Consider the following 26,273-nt stretch of genomic DNA (forward strand, 5'->3'; position numbering starts at 1 on the left):
GGCAAAGCATCTTAGTAGAAGGATGATGATTTCATTAAATTGGAGAGGTGATCGGGAATTATTTCCCCTTAAAGAAAATGATTAGTATTTGATATAACACCATATACAAAGTAAGTTTATTTACTTTATAAACATATGCCTCAATTAAATGAGTATGTCTGAATTTGCAACGAGCGATAATGTGTTTGGCTAAAGGAGGTAGATGGCCCGATTTGAATATCAATAGGCATTATATTATGACGAATGCTCGTGAAAAGATCTTACAAGACTAGTTACCACTTTACGAAGTGCATAACCATATTTTATATAGTTCAGACATGCTTTTGAGATAAGGGACAGATGTGTATGTATACTACAAACATTTCATGGAGCTAATTAAATGTCTACAATGACAAGCTCAGTGACTATAGACAAATGTTTGCACCATATGCATGTCAACAAGTATGCTCAATGTCTGGCAAACTATACACGAGACCACTACTAGAAAAACCACATATAAGGACACCCAATAAGGACTCATTTTTGTCAACGTGTCCTAATAAGCTTATGAGGACAGACAAGAAAAAACAGGAGCAAACTTCTCCATACTTCGCTGCCCCGCCGAATTTTTTTTGCCAAAAGTTAAATTTCCCACTTTTTTTTTCCCACACCAATTCGCACTTTAGGTTGGCTGATAAAATTGGCCTCTATCATTTTAGTTGACCTCTCTCTCTCTCTCTCTCTCTCTCTCTCTCTCGTCTGCATCTCTTCCTCGTCGAAGAAAACAAATTCGAGCTCAGATTCTTTTGCTCTGAGCAAACCAAATTTACTCACCACGGATGGGTAATTATCCCTCCTTCTCAATCTGTCTATGGCTTTTTCTTCTTCTCGTCAAATCTGTTTGGTTCTGGGTAATAGTTATGGGTACTGGTTCATGATTTTTTGTCGGGTTCTTTCACCAGGATGTACGAGCTCTCTCCATTGCCTCTAACGAGGATCGATCTAAGAGCATTGACTGGCGGTGGCTTTGTTCTCTATCTAGATCTGAATCAGATGGTATGCTGGAGGGTTCATTCAGAATCCTTAATTGTGTGCGTTTCAGTAATTTTATCCTTAATTTTATTCTTCTATTCAGTAATTGAACAGATCTAGAAGTCTCTCAGTCTGCCTATGGCTCTCTTAGACCAACATCATGGATCCTGATTCCCGACCTATGCCGCTAAAGCTACAGACTTGAATCAAGTAATTTTTTCTCTCCAATATCAATTTAGGGCTTTTGAGTTTTATGAAATTAAGGATCTTTAATTCTGGGCTTTCGAGTTTTATGAAATTGGGGATTTTGAAAGCTCGTTCTCGTTCACCCATCGAAGATGAGATTTTGCGGGGACAATATTTTCAGATCTGGATATTTATTTATGTTTTCATTTTCTCATTTGCAATATGGAATTAGGTAGGAATATTGAAAATATCAATTTAGGGCTTTTGATTTCTATGTAATTTGGGATTTCTGATTCTGTTTCTCAACCCCAAATCGAAATCGAAACTGGGAGATTATCTACTCATCCTGTTCAGGTAAGATTATCCAAGGGTTTCTCAGATTCTGCTGTTCTGTTTCTCTTCAACTTCTTCATTATTAGATATATATAAATTAATTGGTTGGATGTATATTCAAGTTTGTTTGAAATTTTTCTTTGAGGAAGGTGTTTCGTTTTATCATATGTAGCTGTTGATTTTGGTATTTCTATTTTTCTCGCTTTCATTTATTTAGGTGCTGGTTTGGTTGCCAAGATGAGCAGAGGCACCCTCTTCTCTCATCTGTTTATCAGGTATAATCTTCAAACTGTATCATTTTCTAGGTTGTATTTCATATAGATTTGGATATTGAAGGAATTTTGAATGAAGACTTGATTGTGCAACAGATTGGAACCTAATAATGAGTAGCTTGATACTTGAGATTGTTAGTTAATCAAGGCATGGTAACTTTTCTCATTATCAATTTATATTCACTAGGAATCTCAAGTAGATGAACTGTAATAGCTAGTCTCATTGTTTTTTTTATTCTCTTGTCATTCCACAGGACCCAATAATGTTTGAAGCAACGACTAGAGCAATATTCTGAAAGTGATGTTTGAGAGGTAATTATTTTTATCAAATAAGCAGTTTCTGAAATGGGCTGCCCAAGAAATTAAAAACCTTTGAATGTAATTTTGAAAGTAGGAGAAACATTTTAACATGTGTTCTATATCTATCCTTGGTACAGATGATATATCCTCGTTTGAGAGGTAGACTACATGTCATACATCCTTTACATGGCCTGGTGAGTGATGTTGGGTATAATTTTTTCTTTTCTCTGTTTTTTTTTTTTTTTGGTTAGTGGATTTTTTAACAGATGAATCTCAGGATAATGATCTATGATTTAAGAGGTGGAATTTAAATGGGTATTGTTGCATTTACAGTATTGTGAAGGTTATCGATCTTCAAGAAGTTTTTGATGAGGAGGAGGTGATTGTGCCTGAGCTTAATCAGAAAGATGATTCAAGGTGAGCCTTGACATGTTTACCTTTTGAAACAAAACTAAAGTTTACCTTCTGCGCAATTTCACAAAGAGAAGACAAGCTACAATCGTGTATACTTACGTGTGTGTGTGTCCTTTATATTCCATTAATATCATAAAAATGATTAAAAAAAGGCCTTCTTCATGGCCTTTTAGGATCTGGAGCAAATACTATCTTTAACCAGTTACAGCCTTATATTATAACTGATGTCTTCAAATATTGTCTAATGTGTTCATCTACTTGTTTCTTTGCAACTTGAAATCTTAATTTTCCTTTAATGAGTCATTTCAAAATTTAGTGTTGTAATGCACATTCCTCATTGGTTGTAAAAGGTCAGGACTTGCCATCTTAATGGTAAAGTATGAATACTTATTGTTTCATGGAGAGTTGCCATCATGTATTAACATACATTTCTCATTGGTTGTAGTTATGTTGCAGTGGAGATATGTGGGCTGCTATTGATGGTGTATCAAAGGCTTCTCAAGGTAAGTTATTTCCAGTTTTTGTCTTTCTTTTCTTTGGTATTGTAGCAGATCAGGCATGCAACATTAACTTGATACCATGATGCATAATATACCTGTCTTAAAGAATGACTTCATTTGAATATTGAAATACTTGGCCTTTTGGCAATTGTATCAGGTAGTGAATATTGGCAATCAGTCCCAGTTTTGCATGTCTGCACAGTACTGTACGATGAAGCATTACCTACATTTCTACCTTTTACACAGTACTGTACGATGAAGCATTGCCTGCTATTTTACAGGTACCCACAACGTCTCTCTGTTTTTTTTTTCTTTTCCTTTTTTTGGTATACCATAGAGGTGTAGTCGTATAGATTGACAAGTTTACAAGTGACACTTTCCAATGCAAGTGGATATGCTTTTCATCTTGATCTAAAGATGATTTGATGTTCCATTTATATTATGAATAATAAATTCTATGTCATCTCTCTACACTTATGCAGGTCTATTTGATATGCTTTGATATTAGCTTTTAATTTTTGGTTGCTGATGAGTTTGTTTGTGTAGTTTGCAAGTACTGAGTAATTGATTTTTATTTTTCATACTTCTGTTGCAATTGTATATGAAATTAGACGTTGTAATACAGACTAATTTGAATTATATATTGTTGGTTGGAAGACCTGTTGATAAGCCCTGTGGTTGGATTCTAGTCTTGGCTCAATCTAATTGTTGAATTTCAGGAGTGTTAATATGTACTTGATATTGGTTTGTGCTATATTTATCAGGTTATGATTGAAGATATTGGGAAGCAGATTAAGTAACTATAAACCTACAAGGTGCAGGACATTGATTTACTTGACTAGAATTGTTGAACTGTAATTTGTTATACTTTATAAATTTGTTTGCATATGGTGTATTTTGATTCAGTTAATATTGCATTTGGTGGTGTATTTTGAGGGGTGTACAATTGGAGAAAGCTTCCTTTTATTATTAATTAATTTTTTTTTTGGGTTTTTTACAAGTTTTAAGGACACGTTTTGAACGTCCTCTATGACTCTTTTAAGTGTCCTGTTTTAGTTTTAAGGACACATATGAGTGTATTTTTTGTGTCCTCTTATGGTTTTAAGGACTCCATTTTCAGAGCTTTTAGGACACAGTTTGTGTGTCCTAGTATAGAATAGAGGACACCTATTAGAAGATGTAAGGATGCAATTTAGGTGTCCTCTTATGGATTTAAGGACACTGCATCTAGAGCTTAAGGACACACAAACTGTGTCCTCATATAGAAAAGAGGACACGTTTTCAGTGTCCTTGTTTGAGACTTATAATGACTGCTGGATAGAGGACTCTTTTTTAAAGAGTCCTTGTATGTATTTAAGGACACAGTTTCAGTGTCCTTAAATGGTGTTTTTCTAGTAGTGGACGGTGGACTGTAAGTGTGCAAGCTGTACAATAATTGGCCACACATTAATGACATTTGATTACATATATGTCAACTTGATTGGGAGGTGTACACAGAATTATATTCATTGTGTAATGACAAATGAAGCATAGCAACTATGCATGAACTATAAATGTGTCAATTATGTATGACATATTATATAGGTGAGATGGTCGTGATATGTATGTAGCAGCTATATGCCTATATGAGCTTTTCTTTAAAAGGAGAGAAAAGAGTGACATTAGTCAAAGGCATGTGTAAGGCACTGTATGCGTTGGAAGACATGTGTATCATGTATGTATAGAGCACCGAGATGAATAACTAGTATAAGTCATGTTTCAAGGTTATGAGCATCCAATAGCATGTTATTATGGGATGTGCTAAAGTGGAGTGACGTTGAGTTTATAGTTAAATAAGGGCATGAGTGTTAAGCAGAAGACTTAGCTGTCTTCATTGTAGTCGTCTGACAGCCACAGAAACTGATATCCCAATCCACAACTGAAGATGGCTGTTTTAGCAGAGTCAATTGAATCCACACCCATATTAGTTAAACGCCAGGGACAGGAAGCTGTGGGTGATTTTGGGTGCAGAGAGTGGAAAGTCGTGTAGCCCCAAGAGTCATGGCCCGAGCTTCAAGTGCTTTGTGTTAGGCAGTTCTGTCTCCCGGCCAGTGACCTCTTGACACTCCACCTCAACTTGACAGCTACCGGCAATAAGCTCAGACCCTCCTGCCTCAAATTGGGTTTGTTTGCCTTCATTTGCATTCAAATGATTTGATGAGAGCTTATCCAAAATCAGACTTTTGTAGATCCTTCAGTCAGGGATGACTGGCATAGAGAGTTCAGCGGAGATAGAAGCTTGAAGCTGGGCGGAGGAAGAGACTAGTTAAGCTGGGCTGAGGCTTGCTTAGCAGTAGCGGAGCTTTGGCCAGCGGAAGCGGAGCTTGTCAGCAGAGGTGGAGTTTTGGCCAATGAAGGTGCAACTTGGCTAGCAGGAGTGGAGCTTTGGCTAGTTGTTGGTGGGACTCTGGCCAGCGCTAGCGGAGCCAGTGGTGGTGGCTAGCGGAGGAAGCTTCACAGATGATTGCTAGCGGATGATTTGCCAGCGGTTGGTTGCTAGCGGAAAAGCTTGGCTTTGTTGCTACGGTTGTCATGGTCACTGATCGAGGAAGATAAACATGACATTGATGCCAACGGGCCGCCGACATGGCGCTGACGCTAGGTTCGACTTTGCAAGATGATCCACACGCTTTGATTGATCCTAGATTCGGACAGAGCGAAGATGAAGGTAGGGTGAAGAGTTGATGATCATTATTCAGCGTGCACTGATGATGGAGTCGCCATGGGGTGCCCAGAGTAGCTTTTTAGGTGTGCAGAGGGGGTTGAAACTCTGTCCAGAAAATTGAAACTCGGGGATTGAAGTTGTTGCTCCATTGAGGGCTAGTGGTGTATAGTCCAGCGGTAGATTTTTTTTTTTCCAATTGGCGTTGACCATTTCTGATCAGTGTTGACAGGCCCTGATAGGCGTTGACTGACCCTGATGGGCATTGAACAGCCCTGATTTAATGTTGACCGAGCGTTGACTTGACGCTAACGGGCCAAAGTTCATGGTACGTGACAAAGCCTTTGTGTTGGCTTCCCACAGACGACGCCAATGTTTACGTAAGTGACCGAGGGGTCTAATTAATGTTAAAGAGAGAAAAGTTAGTGTTAGCTTGACACAAGAAGTATAGTGGATCGCCTCCCACCTTAGTGGGAGACTACGTCTACTTGAAAGCTTAACTAGTGTGTTTGGGGCTTGTGGCCCAAGAGGATTACAAGAGATGTAATGGGAAGGATCTTTAAGTGGGAGGAGGGGTCCCTTTTATAGGTAAGGTAACCCCTCTCCCTTACATTTTCTTCAATGTGGGATGTAAAAACACTATTCTAGTCGAGAAAGCCATATTATGAAGGTAACTTGGCAAGGCCGGGAAGGTTGCTTCCCGGCGAGGTCTTGGCCTCTTCCAACTACCACGGGGTAGGTTGTATGTTGGGCTATGGTATGCATGTCGCGGTTGGCCCCACCATAGCTTATGGGCTCCCCTAAGAGGGTGTTACTCATGCTTGGTGAGATAGCAAACCAGCTTCCTAGTAGAGGTATCTACAGAATTCGTTGGCTATTCATAGGTGCGATTTTCCCTAGGAGTATAGAGAGTTTCTGTGACAGTAATCAAGGTGCCATTTGGCAAGGGGAACTTGCGCTATTCTATGTCCTTGAATTAATACTGATGGCCCAGCCATCGTAGTCACAAAGTAATATGCTCAGAATTAAAATGAAGTCATAATGAAAAGAACTCAAAATTTTATTCATAAGCCAACGGAGTACATCATTGTCTCTTAACCATTAGGAGAATCTAATCCAAATGTTAGCTAATGCAAAACAAAAGTAGTCGTTTGACTTCTTTCGGTAACTCCAAAATAAGTATGACCAGGTGAGCAGAGAGATGTCGATGGAGCAAAGCTCGCTTAAGTACCACTTATCTCAAAACCTTCCTAGACATCATACTCATTTTGGATGAGCCTATGTGAAGAAAAACTAAACCAATGGCATTTACTACAAAGTATATGACAATTGCCTATTACATCTCTTGGAAAAATAAAGACAAAAATAGAATTGGCAATTTATTGATCCCTGACAGATTTGTAGTCTCCATCCCTTCATTCTAGATCATCTTCTTGTTCCACATAGTGAGCTTCTCATGCTTCACAATATGCTTTGTAGGCAGTGGCAATTTCTTCACGAGCTCTACAAATGTGTGCCCAATGACCGGATACTCCATATTGAGAACATACATCTCTTTGCTCAAACTCCATTGATTGAGGCACTTTGAAAGAGTCATTTGGATGGCTCTTAATGTTGGTGGTGCCACCAACATGGCTAAAGGCGTTGCCTCCCTCTCTCTTTCTACGTTGACCTCTTTGGCTTCGTGTTCGCCTATTTTGGCAGTTACCTTCCCAAGTAGAGCGATTATATGGACCAGAACGTCCAGAAGTATCCCTAAGATTAGTGTTTCGCTCTTGGCGTCCTCTCTTAGGGGTGCGACTATAATTAGATTCTGGAATATGCTCTGTTTCCACGGATCTCGAATTATAGTTCTTCAGAAGGATGTTGCCATGCTTTTCAGCGACATTCACAGCTCCAATGAGCTCATGAAACCTTGTGATCCATCCTGCAATAACATTGATTCAATAGTTCTTAGCAACCATCAATGCAGAGACGGGGAAGGTAGAGAGAGTCTTCTCAATCAACATTGCATATGTGATCTTTTTACCACAGAATTCCATTAAGGATTTTATTACGAAGTGTTTCCGAGTTGTAGTCAAGAACTGACTTGAAATCACAGAAGCGGAGGCTATGCCATCTCACTTTTAGGTCAGGAAGCAGGGAGTCACGGACGTTGCCAAATCTTTCTTCGAGTAAGACCCACAGCCTTCTAGGGTCTTCTTCATTCATACACTAGTATTGGAGCGAATCATCCATATGACGAGTCATTAGGATGATGGCTTTCACCTTATTTGCCTCTAAGGCTGCTCTATTTGCTTCCAAAGCTTGAGCTTGCTCAACAGTTACCATGTCCTGGCTAGGCTCGAAAATCGTATCTAGGATTCCATCGGCCTTGAGATGCTGGCGGACATCATGAATCCACCTGTGATATCTAGAGCCAGTTGTTCCCAATGGAGCGAAGTCCAGTTTGTTCAGGTTACTTATCCTAAAAGAGAACAAGAAAAAAGGTTAGTTTTGGAGTGAAAAAGGCTACCACGAAAACAATAAAAATTTCTGAGCGTAGTCACTTCCAAGAAATTAGGAATTTTTTAGTGTAGTCACTTCCAAGAAATCCGATTCCAAGAGGTATTGGATTAGATCGAAACAATGATGTAATTGGTCAATCATAAATTCTCTACAAACTCTAAGTTTGGAGATCTCAATAAGCTCCAAGCTTGGAGTGAGCACGAACCCCCACAGCTCGGCTTAATTATGTCTCCCCTATGATAAAGAAAGGGGGGTAGAAGAAGGGAGTCTGCAAGTGCCCGAGAAAAAGAAAAGAAATTCAATAAAAACTCAAAAACGAGAACTTTTAGTAAAAAAATATCTCGAAATAGTGATTGGAAAGTCGCCGGAAAAAATCGTCGGAAAGTGGCCGGAAAAATCACAGGAAAAGTGGGAGGAAAAATCACCTGAAAAGTAGTTGGCAGCAGCCTGTCGCCGGAGCTGCTGACGTGGCACGGATCTGCTGACGAGGCTGCTGATGTGGCAGTGGGCCTGCTTCTGGGCTGCATCACGGGCTCGGGCTGCCTCATTCACTTCTTCTCTCTAGGCCACTGACTTCTTCTGGACTGCCCTTTTTCCTTTTTTTTTTTCTTTTCTTCTCTCTGCCTGTTCAAGGTGTGGCAGCAGTCAGGTGGCCGGTTCACTTGCTTTTAAGCCGGTTCCGATGAAAGTTTTTCCGGTTCTCGGATTGTGGGTTTGAGATGCTACTGTTGGTAAAATTTGGTAGCAATTGGAGGTCCGAAAGTTAATGAACCGGTGGAATATTTGCTGCGGATGGTTTGGAGATTCTGGTGTCCGGTTCAGTAGGTTTCCGGGAGGTTCTGGTTGTTCTGCTGCTTGTTCTGGACTCTTGGGGTGGAGGTCTTCAAGGTGCGCGGCGGGGGATGAAAGGTTTTCAAGGTTTTATATTAAGATTTCAGGTTTTGGCTATAAGGTTTTAGGGTTTGGGCATCGTGCTGATAACGTGTTTAAGGAAAACTGAAATTGGAAGAGAATTGAGTCGTACTTTCATTGATAATATGGGTCTCTTTATATAGAGGATTACAAGACATAGAATCAGAGTTGTATAAGAAAAGATTATCGTACAATTAATCAGATGTCTATGAATATTCCCGAGAATATTTCTAATTCAAAACCCTATTACAACTAGGTCAAGTAACCTAGAGTTTTGGTCAGACATATATTATGGATTACTTGAACAACTTATATATAATTAGAAATTTTTAATTCAATTGTCATCTTGTCTTTCAAATATTTAATCAAATTTTAATTTCAAATAAATATAAGATATTTTGATTTTAAATTCTAGACATGAGATTAAGGGTTTAGACATAACATTAACGGTTTTGAGAATTCAAAGATTACCAAACGGTGATCCAAGTCGATGTTGTTGACGTCAATGTCTTGATTGAGAGGGTCTTCGACTACATGGACGTCAACTCAGTGCGCCATGAAGAGTAAGTCATGGAGTCGAGATTTTGCAGCATGAAGAGTTCTACATGAAGAGTTACACATCGTCTTTGCTGGGGCTGCGGAAAATAGGGTCGAGCGAGGACTTGTTGCCGAATCTAAAGTGGAGGTTATCGGGTTGGGGTTATCTGATCTAGTGACATCGCTATAACTTTTTCAAAAAAATTAAGAATTTTAGTAATTTGGCATTAAAATCTGGAATCAAGCCTGCTCCATTTACTTTGAGTCTGGGCTCCATGTCCTCTTGTATGAAACTGTCAAAATGTAGGTTTTCATTTTTTCAACATTTGTTTGGTGCTACTATGCATTTTTCTAAAAATTGATCTCCGTCATGCTTTTTGTATTATTTGTTAATTGCTAGAGTTTCAACCATGGAAGAAGAAGAAAGAAGAAGGAAGGAGGAGGAAGGAAAAAAAAAACGCCAAGAAAACTAAGGACTACATTGTGACTGGAATTTCTAATTACATTTTTACAACCATACATTCTCTTTATATACTAAAGCAAACTAAGTGAAATAACCAACACTAGTAAAAATAACCAATACTCCTATATTACCCTTAACATCCCCCCTCAACCATATGCTGGGGTACCAAGCATAATGGTTGGAACAAAGAAAAACAATGGAAAGCAGAACCCCAGCAGCTTCAATCAGTTTTCCCACCAAAGCATAAAGCATCAGTACCCCATTATTCCAGCTGTCTGCCTCAAAACAGGGCTCCTATCATGATCCATGAGCTTTGCCAATCTAAAATCAGTAAATCACCAAGCTTTTTGTAATGAAATTCCCATCCAGCAACTTATTAACAGTATCTCTATGAATCACTTTTGCTACCCACATTACATCAAAAACAGATGCTAAACCAATTGCAACATTTTGCCTATGAGGCCAATCCAACAAGTTACCGTCTTCAGTTTCTTGGTAAGGCACAAATTTCTTTACACAATTTCAGTGGAACCTTCAGCAGAACAGATGGACATCCTTAATACACACATTCACATTATCAGCACACATTCACCATATCAGCAGGGCCCATATATAATTGTTGCATGCCAATGGAACATGCCACAGTTCACCAACCCTGCCCTTTCTTTTAATAGCATAACTGTGAGAGAAGAATAGCCACCAAGCTGAGATACCCAAGGTCAGCAAAGTAACTACAGTAGTCCCATCTTGAGTGGAGTGACCACAGCCTCAGCCCAGAAGAATATAGGAAAGAAGAAGAATGAAGAAAAGTGCAGAAGGCAAAAGATTGAATGGTCATTTTACAGATTTTGATCTTGATTTGGTAATTGTACAATAGGAAAAGAAAAGCTGAAAATGAAAGGAATTGGATAGTATTTTGATTGGTAATTGTACAAAAATGCATAGAGAAAACAAAGAATCTCTTGGTATTTTGATTGGTTATTGTACAACTAGAGAAAACAAAGAATCTCTTGGTATTTTGACTGGTAATTGTACAAAAGCAAATTGAAAGAAAAATCTTAAAGGAAATCAAGAAGAGGGATAGGAAAGAAAACAAAAATGGGAAAGGCTGTGGCACAGGACAATTGAATATCTTCAGTAGCATATGATCATATTTTACTTAAAGAGTACCAAATCATAACATATCAACATCAACCTTATCACACCAAATACCATCACCTAAGCAGACAGAGTTCATAATCCAGGTAATATGGGGCAATCGATACGCAAGAGTAGGTCACACAGCAGTAACACTCAATATACCCAACTTAATTTTCAAGAAGCAATTGAACTTTCATGAGAGGCACAGTCCAGATTTTACCAGAAGAAGATAGAACGTAGCGTTTGAGCCAAAGCTTGAACCACACACACTCTGAAATTTCAACACCGTCGGAGTCGGAATTGTCGTATGTAATCTCTGGGCCTGAATCGGCCAATGACACAGATGCCGATGGAATCTCATCGGAAGCCGTCGAGTTATCTTGACCTCCGGTTGGAGATAGAGGTCCAGTGAGGTCCAGTGGTCACCGGCGACTCGGCGAGAGTAGAAAGCAGAAAGACGTCGACTTCGGAGACGGTAAGAGTTCGTAATTGGACGACAGCTTGGTGATGACGAGGGATTGAGAGAGATCGACATTTTTAGGGTTTGGGAATTCCAATTGGGGGATTTTGGGGCTTATTCGATTCGATTTCTGCTATATTGAAACACAAAAGAAACTAAGAATGGAGAGAACTGCAGTGGAGAAGCAACGGTGGAGTGATGGTCAGGCCACCATGGCTCTGATACCATGCTAGAGTTTCAACCATGGAAGAAGAAGACAGAAGAAGGAAGGAGGAGGAAGGAAAAAAAAAACGCTGAGAAAACTAAGGACTACATTGTGACTGGAATTTCTAATTACATTTTTATAACCATACATTCTCTTTATATACTAAAGCAAACTAAGTGAAATAACCAACACTAGTAAAAATAACCAACACTCCTATATTACCCTTAACATTAATAACACTGCTAACTTTTTTTTCCAAGGCCATTTTCGTCTTTTCTTCTATTAGGTTAGTTTTTTTTTTTTTTTTTTAATTTTATGAAAAAAGGATCAAAGGGTTTCACTCCTGCCTCCATGGTGACTCGAACCCATGACTTCGTACATTGGTAGTGGGTACTCTAACCACTGAGCTAACACCACTTCTATTAGGTTAGTTAATTACTAGTTATTCTAATTACTTATCATTTTGCATATACTAGTACTATTTACACTTGCATTTTTGTCTAATTATTAGTTAGTGATTAGTGACTAATTATCTTGATCAAGCCGGTGATGAATCTGTGGTAGGGAAAGAGAAAGGGCAAGATGAAAATGTTCTTGGAAAATAGAGTTAACAGTGCTATTAACGGAGGGTACTAAAAGTATGTCCGGGGTTAATTTTAAGGTAGTGATGTGATAGTTTTAGAATTTTGGGAATCAAAGTGTCGACTGGCACAAACTTCGGGGACTATTTATGACATTTACTCTCTCTTTATGTATTTTCACCTTCTGCTCGACCCACTTCTTTGAGTGGTTTTGATAAATTAAGTACCTAAATGTGACTGTGGAAGCATTTGAGAATGCTAGCTCTTTCAATCCTTGTTATTTTGGTAAATAAAGTACTTGACTAGGCTTCAGGTTCTAACTTCTTTAGATTATATGTGCTTATTCATTCTGATCAGAGTGGGTCATTTATTATTTTTACTTTATGTACGAAAACATTTTAGGACTTACTGAAACCAGACGTAAGTTAGTAGAAAAATACAAAGTGATTTTGAGCACGCATTCTAGGTTTTCAGTTTTACGGAGGTTACGCGGCTGCTTGTCCGGCGGCCCTACTGCGTCGGCGTCGGGGTAAGGCAGGTGTAGCCAGACATGCGTTGTTTCATCTATTTGGTTTGGTTCTTCTTTGGTTGTGGGTGCTGCACGGTTTTCAGTTTTCTTCTCAGATGACAGCAACAGTGGACTGCGTGAATTCCTAGTGGTCTTGAAAGGACTGGTGGCTAGTGGGAAAATCATGGTTTCACGCCATGGATCGGATGACGCTGGTAGCTGTCCGACAACTATTTGTTATGTTGGGGTTAGGAGACTTGATCGTCTTTTGGTTGATGTGGATTACGTTTGTGTTTGGGTACATTGGGAATTTGGGATACAACAAGGGGGTTGGTGATCTAGTGTGCTCTTGGATTCATGGAGCTCTGGTAGGTGAGCTTAATTGTTGGAAGAAACCATCACTATGCCAAAAAACTAATCAGACAATACACTTCCAACAACATCGAAATTTTTAGCCTCAGACGACAGCAAGAATTACTATGTTGCCCAAATTTTTGATTCAGTCAACAATTATTACATTGCTGTTGTGTAATTGTTATTCAGATAATGGTTATATTTTGATGTTGTCTGAGTGAGTTATTTCAGACAATAGTTATTACATTGATTGTTGTGCAATTACTATTCAGATAATTGTGGTATTTTGATATTGTCTGACCGATTTAATTCTGACAACAGTTATTTTTTGCTACTTTATTATGTTGTGTAACTTTCTTTAAGACAATGGCTTCAAACAACAGTTATTTGTTGATACTTTACTATTGTGCAATTACTATTTAGACAATGATTCAGTTTTGATGTTGTTTGACTGATTTTATTCAGACAACAATTATTTATTGCTACTTTATTCTACTGTGCAACTCTGCTTTAGACAATGGCTTTCGACAACAGTTATTTATTGATGTTTTAGTCTATTTTGCAACGTTGCTTTAGACAATGGCTATGAATTTATGTTGTCTGAGTTTCACACTTAGCCAAAATTCAAATTTTTTGACTCCCTCTATCAACTTTGCCTACCATTTTTTGGCCAAATTTAAACTCCCTGCTTTTCACAAAACTCCTCGTTTTATTTTGGGAAAGGAAAAAAAGGGTTCAGATTCAACCTCTCTCCTAGCTCCCCAACTCTCCTCTCTGTCTCTGTCTCTGTCTATCTGTCTGTCTGTCTCTCTCTCTGTCTGTCTCTCTGTCTCTCTCTCTCTCTCTCTCTCTCTCTCTCTCTCTCTCTCTCTCTCTCTCTCTCTCTCTCTCTCTCTCTCTCTCTCTCTCTCACACACACACACACACACACACACACACAAACGCCGCGGATCGGACTGGACCTTGCACCCAATGCAAGATCGAGAACTAATGAGTTGTCTTGCGATGCAATGATCGGAAGCTGTCTCGTACAGGTCCACCATCCGTCTCGTACATCACCAATCTTTCTCTCTCTCTACGACCTCCTCCGTCTTGTACATCACCAATCTTGCTCTCTCTCTCTCTCTCTCTCTCTCTCTCATAAACGTCGTGGACCGGGCCAAACCATGCACCCAATCCAAGATCGAAAATTAATAAGCTGTCTCGTGATGCAAGGATAGGAAGCTGTCTTGGACAAGTCCACCAGCCGTCTATACATCACCAATCTTGCTCTCTCTGCGATCTCCTCAAAATCGCCGATGGTAAAATTCTGAATCCCTAGCACCAATTTTGCTTGGTGCTACTTAGAATCTGGAGAGCACTGTCAGCACTATGAGTTTTCGATTTTTGAATTTTCAATTTAAGTGGTTTAAAAATTGTAAAATATTGCGCAAAATGGATGTGATTTGAGTATGAATTTTGGTGTCAGGAGGATGATTTAGGAACGGCATGGAGTGGGGTTTTGTATCTGTCGTTCACATTTTGTCTTTGATGGCCTCTCAGGTGGTTAGGAATCTGGGATCAAAGAATGCTTTGATTCTTGAGACTACTGGATATTGGTTGTCCATTGCTAAAAATTTAAATCCAACTTAGTACTCTTACTAACTCTGCTCTTTTAATTTCTTACTGGATATTGTTGTGGCCCAATTTCATATAAAATTTCATACACAGTTTCGTATCAAAATGCATATGGCTTAAGTGTTTGAAGTGATTATGTGTAAGTATATTATGGTTCTAGCTTCATTGTACTAGGGTTTTATTGCATCCATAATATGGGTTGGGCAGGTAATATGCTAGTCCATGAATCAGGTTTTGATTCAAGTTCTTTTATGAGAGTTTCTATTGGGACCTCCAAATCTGCTCACTTGACCTCATTCTGTTATGAAATATTAAATGACATATATAACCTACTATAAAATGACTATTAGGGACAATAATTATACCCAAAAAATGGTTATATTTATTTTCTCTAGACTTTCCAATTCAATAATATTAGATTGCATTCTTTATTATTTTCCCTATCTATTTTCATTTTCCAATTTCACTACGTACTCATTAAAGCATTCATATATATATATATATATATATATATATTAAGAAATAAAACTATGATTAAGATAAAAATGTATGATATGCATATTGAACGCATATTGGTCAGGGAGAACAAAATAAATTGTATTATGCCCTAAATCTAAATCTATCTATTATATTTGTAAAAAGAAGAAGAAAAATAAAAGAGCTAGCAAATAAAAATAAATAAAAAATATTTAAATAATTAATCATGAGGTACAGAAAATAGAGAAACATTAAGAAAAAATGATTAATCTTTTTTTTTTGAATAGCTAAAAAAGAAAAAGTAAATAAAAAAATCACATAATAGTTCATGTTATTTTATTTTTATTAATTTTTAAAACTCAGTACCTTGTGTTTGATTTTTTTTTTATTGGATAAGTGATTTATGTTATCTGATTAAGGAATGGAGATGTAATTAAGATTTATAGAGTAATTAAATCATTGAAATGACTAAGTTTTTTTATTATAAAGATCTTTGTTTGTAAATTAATTATATGAGTGAGGTTATTTGAGGAACTTTAGTGAGGTTTAATGAGTAAATTTAGTATTTGAAAATTTGATAGGAGGTGTAAAAAGCATAGAGGTCAAGTGAGTAAATTTGGAGGTTCCAATAGAAAAACTCTTCTTTTATTTGGATTTGATGGCAGAAAACTATACTAGCCCATGTTACGGGTTTGGTAGAAAAAGCTAGAAATTGTTGCTAACCTTATTATGAAAGTTTTGTTACTAATGTGTTAATTGGGTGGTTTTTGCAGAAGTAGAAGATTATGTGTTCTTTTTTTAAAGATGGCAAACGAAAAGGGATGCCCCTAGGGTGTGGACACTACACCAATAACTTAAACACACAACACTTTTTGCACAACGAAAAAAAAAAAAATTGTTGTGTGATGAGGAAAAGTGAATCATACAACACATTTACAAAACTTACGTTGTATAAGGTGGTTAAAATTCTAAACTTTTTAGCTAGAAGTTCATTGCACAACAGTTATAAAAATTGTTTGTTGTGTGAATGCAAAAATAAAATAGCAGTAGATTTCCCTTCTAGCCTGACTTAAATTTGGCTCCAAATTGATACTCCAAAGTACAACAGAATAGTTATATCTGTTGTATGAGAGTAGCAGGCAAAATATCATACAACAGTTTTTTACTTTGTGTTGTATGATCAAGGAATATATATGGGGATGGTTGGATCTGCCTAAATTTGCTCCAAAAAGGCAGCCCGCCCCCCCCAAGACCTACTAATTTTTACTTTGTGTTGTATGATCCCACAACTAAATTATTTATTTATGTTGTCTGAAAACTTTTATTTTGATTGCATAGCGGGAACTTTCCCTCTTTAAAACCTCAGCTCAAGTTTAATTTGTACATAATAGACAACATAACTTGGTCCATGTGTTGTCTGATTCATAAATACAAAAGCAAAGAGAGCACGCCTTTGAAAACATAACTAGGGCTATTGATCGACGTTGTCTCCTCAACACTTTGTCAAAGTAGCTATTTCGTCAACACTCAACAAAATAACTCCCAACTCTTTTCTTCGAGTAGCTCCTCAAAACAACTATTTTCTCCTGAAAACACCGTCGATCTCTCATCAAAACATATTTCTATTAGGGGTCAACTTAGTTCGAGTAGGGGGTCTATTACTCATCGATTAGGGTTCGACTCAGTTCCTGTAGGGTTCTACTCATCCATCATTGTCCTCATTGATTAAGGTTCCATTTGTGGATTCTTCGCACTAGAAAGGAAGAGGAGGAAAATGGGGTTTCAATCTGCTAAGATTAGGGTTCCATTTTTGGGTCATTCGATTTGTGGATTTATGGGCTACTCGATTTAGGGATTTGTGGGTTTCTCGGTGATTCTTGGTGAGTTAAATTTTGATTTGTTTTGGTGAAGAACTGCGTTTTGTTTGGTTTTTAATCTCGATTATAACCATGTTTTGTTGGTTATTCATTGGCTTAGTAGCTTCAAAATCTCATCTTGCTTTGCTTATTTGCTTTCATTGATAGAAAGAATCTTAATTTGTTCCATGCGCAGCTGGTTTGCCTTATTTGCAGAGAATCTGCAGCAGACCATCTTCTCCAACCATTCCAAGGCCTCTTTGATAAGAGCAAAAAGTGTGATGATATTATTGAATATGTGCCCTATTTTAGCCTTGTTTCTCCCTTAAGTTTAGTATTTTGAGTCATTGAGTCGTTTTTAGAGTCTTGTTGAGTGTTTGGAGTGAAATAAGCGGAAAAAGTAAAATTCATGAAAAATCCTAGCTGGATCAGAATTCCTCACTGTCGACTGTTTTTGCGGTCTTTACATTTTATTTTCTCTAGAAAATTCTGATATTCTCCTGCTTGTTGTAGGAAACCTTACCTGGTTGAACTCTTGGAAACAGCAATGATTGAGTCATAAAATAAAGCATTAAGATATTTGACCAAGCAATGAAGAAGGGGAATAAAGGAGAAAGACGTTTTCAGTTGGGGAATAAAGGAGAAAGATGTTTTCAGTTGAAGAATAAAAGAGAAAGATGTTTCAACTGGAAAATAAATAAGAAAAAGATGTTTCAGCTTGGAAATTAAAGGAATTGCCCCATTATAAGAGGAGTTAAGGCCTTAAAGGAGATGTTTCAGTTGGAAAATTAAAGGAATTACGATGCCATCCCATCCGTCCAATGAGGAAGGGTATGATCGACAAAAGTCAACCAATGCTCCCCTATAAATAGGCAACGTCCAGAACAGAATTAGCATCACTTCCCAACCAAGATCACTTCCCGGCATATCACTTCCTGACCAAAAACTTTTCCGAGACTCTGCCCAATTCACTCCTTAAACTTCCATCACCTACAAGACCGTGACACCAAACATCCATCAATCTACAAAGCTCTAAGGCGCTGAGTCAAGGACGCTCCACCACCATAGCAGAGACGAGTTCATCACCGTGTTGCTAAGCCGCTGAGGAAAGCTTCAAAGTGTAACTATGACTCTACTTATAATTTTTGTTTCGGTTTTGTGGGTTTGCATTTGTGAGTTTTGTAATTGGAGACACGAAATTTTCAGAATATTTTTATTAATATTTTTGAGATTTTCAGTTTATTATTGAGTTAATTTTGAGAATTCTTTTATGATGCATGTTACAATATTGTGCCCTTTTATGTGTTTAGGTAATTTTCAGAGTTAAGTTCATAAGTTTGCATGCTAGAATAACGGTGAGAGTTCTTGTGTGTTTTCTTAATTTGCCAAGAGTAATTGTTATTTGTTAAGGCGCTGAGTTAAACAAGTAGCAATTAGTTCTAAAAAGTGGTAAAAACTATGTTCAATGGTTAAACGATTCTGGAAATTACGTGTTAAATTCTATGTCTAATGGTTAATTTGCACGTGTGAGTTGATTCAAGGGTTAGATAATACTACTAGTTAAGAGAACTACGCTGAGTGTTTTAAAAAATTAGTAGTATTAGGCTTGGTAAGGACTTTTCCGATCCAAGCCTACATTAGAACGAATCAGATAAATGGATTGATTCGCTGAGGCTTTTCATTTGAGCTCTTATCTAGGCATTTAAGATGGGCACATTTTTGTAGCATGTTGAAATGGATTTTCTGTTTTTACACTTGGTAATTTCCGAGTAGTATTGATCTAGGTTAGGGAAGTCGATCATTGTAGATAGTTTTATTTGTTTTGTTTTTATTTTAAGTAGAATAGCAACCAAATTTGAACACCCCCCATTTTATTCTTTTATTTGTTAATTGACCTTTTTGTGTAGATGTACCCTACAATCCCCAGACTGAACGATCCCTGCTTATCCTATACTGACAACTACATTTTGCAGGGTTAAATTGTGAGGCTATTTTAGCCGTATCACTCTTCATCACTACTTTCAACAATTGGTAATTGCAATTTCTATTGTCTTTGCTATTCTCTCCCGTATCACTATTCAGCTGTATCACTCTTCCACTCAAAATCCAAATCCTCTTAGTATTGTCTTTGCTATTCTCTCCCGCAGTTCTCGCCAAGTCCCGTTGCCCAATCTCTGTATGTATTCCAAATGGCTCCATCTTTTTTTCTCTGTTAATTTACCGTGTTGTGAATTTTTGTTTACGAATTCTGAATTATGGCTGGGTTTGTGTATTTGGGTATTTGACAGGACATTGAGACAAGGCAGAAGAAGACCCAATGTTATGCTGATATTGAGAGGTGCCCATCTATAATATGCTTCATCTCTTTGCATTTTCCTATCAATTTTTTTCTTATGGCTCCTGTGTCAATTGTGGAATTTGGTTAAACCCATTAGATATATATGAGGTTTTAGACATAACTCTTTTTAGTTAGTTTCACTTGCTACATTATGTAACTAGACTGGAACACAAGTGGTGTTTTCCTTAGTATACGGTTCAATTTAAAGCTGCCAGCATTTAACAAAACATGTTTTACAAGCTTCGAAACCAAAGCAATTCTAGTCCTGATTCAAGAATGCAACACGACCAGGCTATCTTCTTCATCTTTCTCTCAATTTTTGATTTCCCCTAATCTGTTCAATTTCATGAATTTCAAAATCTGATCTTTAGGGTATGGTTTTGTTCAATTTGTCATGAATTTGTGTTCTTATTGGTTTGGTTGCTTTTTAGGAAGGGGAGGAGGAGGCAGATATAACTGTTATGAAATTCATTAAGATATGACTGCACCCAGGACTTGCAGGAACTTCATCGAGCTCTCTCACAGAGGCTACTACAACAATGTTAAATTCCACAGAATCATCAAGGTTTTATCTAGTTAAAATTTGGTTGTTATAAAGTAAAAATTGCTTTGGGGTTTGGCTGATGGTTGAAATTGGAATTGGGTACATTATAATTACACGTTTTCCTGTAATGAATTTGCCCCATTTTTTTTTTTAAGAATTATTTGCATGAGACATCAGTATGTAGACTATTGAAATCATCAAAAACAATACTTTCCGTAATAAAAAGAATGCCTGATTTTCTTTTAAGATGAACAACTTAGGCTTCAGACTATTTACCTGGAATTTATTATCTTATAGGAAGAGCTCAGAGCTCGTAATCTTTTCTATGCTCTTTGGGTGCCTAATCTATTCATGAAAAGGGTTGGAAATAATGAAAAGTGGTCACTCTTTTGTCCTAATAGTGTCCAGGTCTGGGAGATTGCTACGATGAAAGCTTCGAACAGCTTTGCACTCGTTATGAAAGTGAGTAATACCAGGCTCGATATTAACATTCAGCATCTTTTTGTTATGAATAGCTTTATATTTATTCTTGATTGCTGCACACGGTAAGGCCAAAAGAGTTGTATCTTCCCAACAACGTTGGTATGAGGTTTTGAAATCCCAGATTGAAACAGGAACTCCATACATGCTTTTTAAGGTGATTTCTTAATAAAAAAAATGACTTCTTCATCTATGTGCTTTTTATTTCTGTAGTGTTTTGATTATGTAATCATTGTCTTCTTAATTAGGATACTTGCAATAAGAAAAACAATCAGCAAAATCTGGAACCATAAAATGCTCAAACTTGTTAATGGAAGCTTTTTGTTTATGTATTTTTTATTGAGTGGTTTTTGGTAAATGTGTACATAAATGGATTGGAGAATCTTGCCTAAGTTCTTTGTTAGTAGTGGCTTCCCATGTCTGTATCTTAGAAGCAATACCACGATAGGAAATTCAAGTATTTGACTCAGCCCAATGTTTTCTATCCCAATTTTGTGCATTGAAATGACATTTTTAAGTTTCAATTTTGCAAAAAACAGAGTAAGAAAAAAGAATGACAGTGTGGTTTATGTCAAAAGGTATGGTAACTTTCTGTTCTATTGTTGTTCTAAGCTATAGTTCTCCTTCTGTGACAGGGTCTGTGATGCTTTGGTTAATCCTCTATTTACTTGGTAGTGATTTAGAGTCTTGGAACATTTGCACACTCAATTTTCAGCAGATAAACAATGATTATAGTCATGGTTTGCTGCTTTCATGACTTCTTCACTTTTCTCATGTAACAGGACTTTGATTTCTTGCTTTTGTAGTTGAATAGCCATGCTTACGATTCTAGCTGTGTTCATGGTTTATGATGTGAGGTTTAGTTACCTGAGTTTTTGTAAAGGCCAATGCTTGATGAGTTTAGTACTTCAGTGCTTTTATCAGATTAATTTGGTCCTGTTTGAGTGTGTCCAGTGCGTTAATAAGTCTGACTTGTTGAGTGAAATTTCAAATATTGAACTCTTTGGTTCTAGTAAATATAGAGGTTTTAGGAATTAGGAACCAGAAAATGATTCCACCAGAAGATGATAATTAATTGAGCTGTGATTTTTGCTTGAGAGTTGTTCTGTTTCTAAATGCTATATTTGCCTTTATAATTTATGATATATAAATGCATAATCATGATCATTTCACAATCTCAGTTTATGCAAAAGTCTTGCTGATATTGTATGATTTCCTTGCCAAAGTATCTTCATTTTTTCTTTCATTGATGGCTTGCAGATCATGTTGTTCAAGTAAAGGACGGTGCATGTAGTTGATGCTGGATAAAGACAGGTGGGGAACTAGATTTGATTCCATGGCTAAACAAATCAAAATTTAACTCACCAAGCATCGCTTCAACTTTATAGGTTTGACACCATGGCTGCACAAACTAAGTTCCGGGAATAGTGGGAAGACAAGAGTTTGTATCAATATGTTGGCTGTAGAAACCAAGTTCCTGCACACACTATATGTGGCATGTTTAATTTGGAACAACGTAGTTGTATCAGCTTTTGATGTCCCAAGTAGATGGCCATGCATTTGAATACTTTTCTTCTATTAATGGTTGCTTGGATGATTGGGAAATGCTCCCTTTTAACATTTGAGATATATGGAATGGGTTTGATTACTCATTTGAGCATTTGCAATGTGTTTTATTTCCAATTGATCAATGTTCATTAGGTAAAATGGAGCTATATATGCACAAAATATAGCAAATGAAAATGATTTGTACTACAGTTTTATAGTGTGGCAATCTAACGTTGTCTGAATATAAAAATTGGGTCATTCACTCGATGCACTCCTTACATATCACACAATGGTTGTAAAAAAACTATGTCTTCTGATTTTAAAATCACACAACGATAAGAACTAAATTATGTTGTCCAAGACCAATTCACACAACAACCATAGTGTACAACTGAAGTGTGATGGAATATCAGACGACGATGAAATGAAAAAAAAAATTGTTTAACAAGGGTTTCCAACAACAGCTTGGAAATAAGTTCTGTTGTATGGAAGATGCACGTTATGCTACGTGGCAGCTGTGCTTGGCATCTGTCGAGAGATGACATAACGCTGATAATAAAAATATGTCGTGTGTTTGTATATCATACAATGGTGCACCACCGTTGTGCAAAATTTAATCAGACAACGCTCCGATACACAACGGTGAGCCTCCAAATCACACAACGAAAAAAACCTGTCGTCTGTTTCGTTTTTTGGTGTAGTGGGAAACCTCAATTTGAGGTATAATGGGCTGAACTTTTGTAATACCAGGGAAATTTGTTATTAATATCTTGGAATTTTCTGGAATTAATAAGTGTTTCAGACGAATAATTACTCTAAACGTTTTATTTTCACGGCGTCAAAGGGTTGACTTTTTATTCGTTGAGTTTCTCCTAAAATTTCCTTCACAAAAGTTGTAGAGCGCGCTGATACGAGTTGATGGACATACGGAATGCAAAAATCGGAGTTCGTCGACATACGGAACACAAAAATTGAAGTTATGGCCAACGGAAAAAGATTTTAATTTTGGATAAATAGAAAAAAGATCTGAAAAATATGAAAACTAGTCCATGTTATGGGTTTGGTGGAAAAAGCTAGAAATTGTTGCTATTATGAAAGTTTTGTTGCTAATTTGTTAATTGGGTGGTTTTTGCAGAAGTAGAAGATTGTGTGATCTTTTTTGAAAGATGGCAAACGATACGGGATGCCCCTAGGGTGTGGAAACCTCAATTTGAGATATAATGGGCTGAACTTTTGTAATACCTGGGAAATTTGTTATTAATTTCTCAGAATTTTCTGGAATTAATAAAGTGTTTCGGATAAATAATTACTCTAAACGTTTTATTTTCGCGGGGTCAAAGGGTTGACTTTTCATTCGTTGAGTTTCTCCGAAAACTTCCTTTACGAAAGTTGTAGAGCGCGTAGATACGAGTTCATGTACATACGGAATGCAAAAAAGGGAGTTCGTCGACATACGGAACGCAAAAATTGAAGTTATGCCCAACAGAAAAAGATTTTAATTTTGGATAACTGGAAAAAAAAATCTGAAAAATATGAAGAAAAAAAACCCTAGGTTTCCATTTTCGGAAACCACGAGTTCTCTCTCTCTCTCTCTCTATCTCCTAGCCGCTGACCCGAGTTCGATTTCGTTTTTTGGCCATCCAGTTGCCACCAGTCGTGTTTGAACCATCTCTTTCCCATCTTTAGGTCTGTGTTGGTTTGGTGGCTCGATTTGAGCCGTAGAAGGTGCAGCAAGGCGGAGAAGGCGGTGGCAGCGCTGTTTCGGAGGAGTCGTGATTTCTCAGGTTTCCGACCACACTGGCTACAATTCTTGAGGGGTTTTGGAGCTTGTGAGACGTACATCAATCCCTCCAAGCGGCTTGTAGCAATTTGAAATGTAGAGGTCGAATCGAAGATTTAAAATTCTAAGGTTTCGATCAGCCCTTTTTCTTTCAAGGTAAATTCCGGCCAAATGACTTAGATTTTAACTTTGTGCTAGTTGATACTATTGTTGGGCTTGTTGAGATGAACATTATAGCATAGGTTTCATGACCTAATTTGGGGGTTGTTGGCGGCACGTCCGGCTAGTTTTTGTGTTTCTGTTTCCTATTTTGTGTCCTACTCGTCGATACGAGCACGTCGATATATTATGGGATCATGTTGTGATCATTTGAGAATGTGAGGTTTGTTGTAGTTTCGGTTTTCGCGATTTGTGATCTGCGAGGATCCGACTGTTGGATCATCGTATAATTTTGTGAAATTGATCCTAGAAGTATTTCAGAGACCTTGGGAGGTCTCGGAGGAAGTTAAGTCTTGTTGGATGTAGTCTTTGGTTTTAAGTTTGTGTACGTTGTATCGTATTGAATGTGACTAGGTGTGAGAAGGTTGTTGAGAGGAGTTTAATGGTTCGAGCTTTATCTCGTGTGGCATGTGAAGATGCAATGGGATTTAGAGGTGAGTAAATTTCACGAGGTTCATTTATGAACGGAGTTACTTTATTATTCAGAATTATTTGATAAATTGTGAAATCGTTTTCGGAAATAAATATTTGTTTTAAATTATATGAACTTAATCGTCTATGGTTCATGGGTAAGTTAAAAATGAGGTTATATTATAAAAATAATTTTTCACGGGTTTTGGATTTGTGAAATATAGTTGGTATTAGTAGCATTCCTGAGCGGATTACTACGTATGTATGTGTATATATATATATATATATATATATATATATATATATATTTACATAAAATATATATATTGGTGCAATTGCGTAGTGAGGTAGAATTAGTATTTTTTGTGATATCGATCATGCTATTGTTGTGATTTGATGCTCTAAGGAAATAAATGAGTTTTAGGATGTTAATAATTGTTTTATTGACTTGCTATGTATGTGAGTTATATGTGTCAATTTGTGCTGGGTATTAAGGTGTGAAAACAATATTATGAAATTGATTTCTATATTGTTTTTGAGATTGGATTTGAGTTATAAAAACAATATTTTTGGTAGTCAATTATTTGATTTGGTTTTAGATTGTAAAAGCAATTATTGTAAAGAGTACAATTTCGCTATGGTGTAGTATTCTGGGGAGTACAATATTTATGATTTCATTCATGACAGTGTTGTGTGGTTTTACTCTTTATTGGAAAATAATATATATTGAGAATGTTGATTTATATTGTTTTGAAAGAGTATTTTGAATTGTGGTGTAACATTTTGAGTCATGTGTGACTTTTTAAATGTTTTTCTGGTCTGTGGAGACCTGGTGTAACATTTCGAGTCATGTGGTAAGTTTTAAATGTTTTTCTAGTCTGTGGAGAGCTGGCGTCACATTTTGAGTCATGTGGGACTTTTTAAATGTTTTCGGTCTGAGGATCTAATGTCACAGTAGTGACAGAGGCAAGAATATCGGGATACCAAGCCTTTGGTTGGGTGATTGGTTACGATTCAGTTAGAACTCTGGTCTATATGTTGTTGTACTTTCATGGGGTAACTTTGTGTAATTGCGACTCATGAGTACGCGTTTTTAAAAAAGAGTTTTTGAGTGTATTCTTTCTTTTGTTGTCCAAGCGGGACATGGGTTTCATATCTAAATTATGAGTTACAATAATATGCTTTTGTCACTTTAGTGACATGTGTTATCTTTAAGAGGTAAGGATGTCAAGTTTTGAAAACGAATCATCATTATGTGATTGTTTTAATGGAGTTGAGAGGGTGATTTCTTGGCTTTAGCGTGAGTTGTTTGATTTCCTTATTTATCTTCCTTTTTCATTTCTATTGTTTGATTTTAATGTAATTTCCTGGACTAAACTATATGCAGGGATTACTATGATTTATATCGATTCATTTTAATGTGATCTCCTAAACTAAACTGTATGCAGGGATTACTATGATTTATATCAATTGATTTTAATGTGATCTCCTGAACTAAACTGTATGCAGGGATTATTGGTTATATTTAGTTTAATTTGTGAGTGCAGTTGTGGTTAAGACTCTAGTGAGTTGAGAAATGTTTTATCATGTCATTGTGGTGATAAATGCTTCCTATCGA

General features: G+C 37.0%; 1 protein-coding gene and 3 long non-coding RNA genes across 4 annotated transcripts; all 4 read left to right on the forward strand.

The window, feature by feature from the left end:
* Positions 1-758: 758 nt before the first annotated feature.
* LOC112175358 lies at positions 759-1,957 on the forward strand. Its single transcript, XR_002926420.2, has 5 exons — positions 759-822; positions 942-1,035; positions 1,115-1,221; positions 1,748-1,805; positions 1,899-1,957. It is a non-coding gene; the product is annotated as an uncharacterized LOC112175358 (long non-coding RNA).
* Positions 1,958-2,070: 113 nt separating this feature from the next.
* On the forward strand, positions 2,071-2,649 carry LOC121050855. Its single transcript, XR_005804212.1, has 2 exons — positions 2,071-2,439; positions 2,520-2,649. It is a non-coding gene; the product is annotated as an uncharacterized LOC121050855 (long non-coding RNA).
* A 199-nt stretch (positions 2,650-2,848) lies between these two features.
* Positions 2,849-4,173, forward strand: LOC121050856. Its single transcript, XR_005804213.1, has 3 exons — positions 2,849-3,019; positions 3,174-3,297; positions 3,781-4,173. It is a non-coding gene; the product is annotated as an uncharacterized LOC121050856 (long non-coding RNA).
* Positions 4,174-13,228: 9,055 nt separating this feature from the next.
* On the forward strand, positions 13,229-22,357 carry LOC112179754. Its single transcript, XM_040511421.1, has 8 exons — positions 13,229-13,399; positions 17,280-17,359; positions 17,532-17,591; positions 19,341-19,366; positions 19,483-19,511; positions 19,624-19,673; positions 20,619-20,854; positions 21,958-22,357. Exons 1-7 carry the CDS (start codon positions 13,229-13,231, stop codon positions 20,764-20,766), a joined length of 564 nt encoding a protein of 187 aa, XP_040367355.1. The 3' UTR covers positions 20,767-20,854; positions 21,958-22,357.
* The last annotated feature ends 3,916 nt before the right edge of the window (positions 22,358-26,273 follow it).

Source organism: Rosa chinensis, chromosome 7, assembly GCF_002994745.2.
Source record: "Rosa chinensis cultivar Old Blush chromosome 7, RchiOBHm-V2, whole genome shotgun sequence".
Taxonomy (NCBI): domain Eukaryota; kingdom Viridiplantae; phylum Streptophyta; class Magnoliopsida; order Rosales; family Rosaceae; genus Rosa; species Rosa chinensis.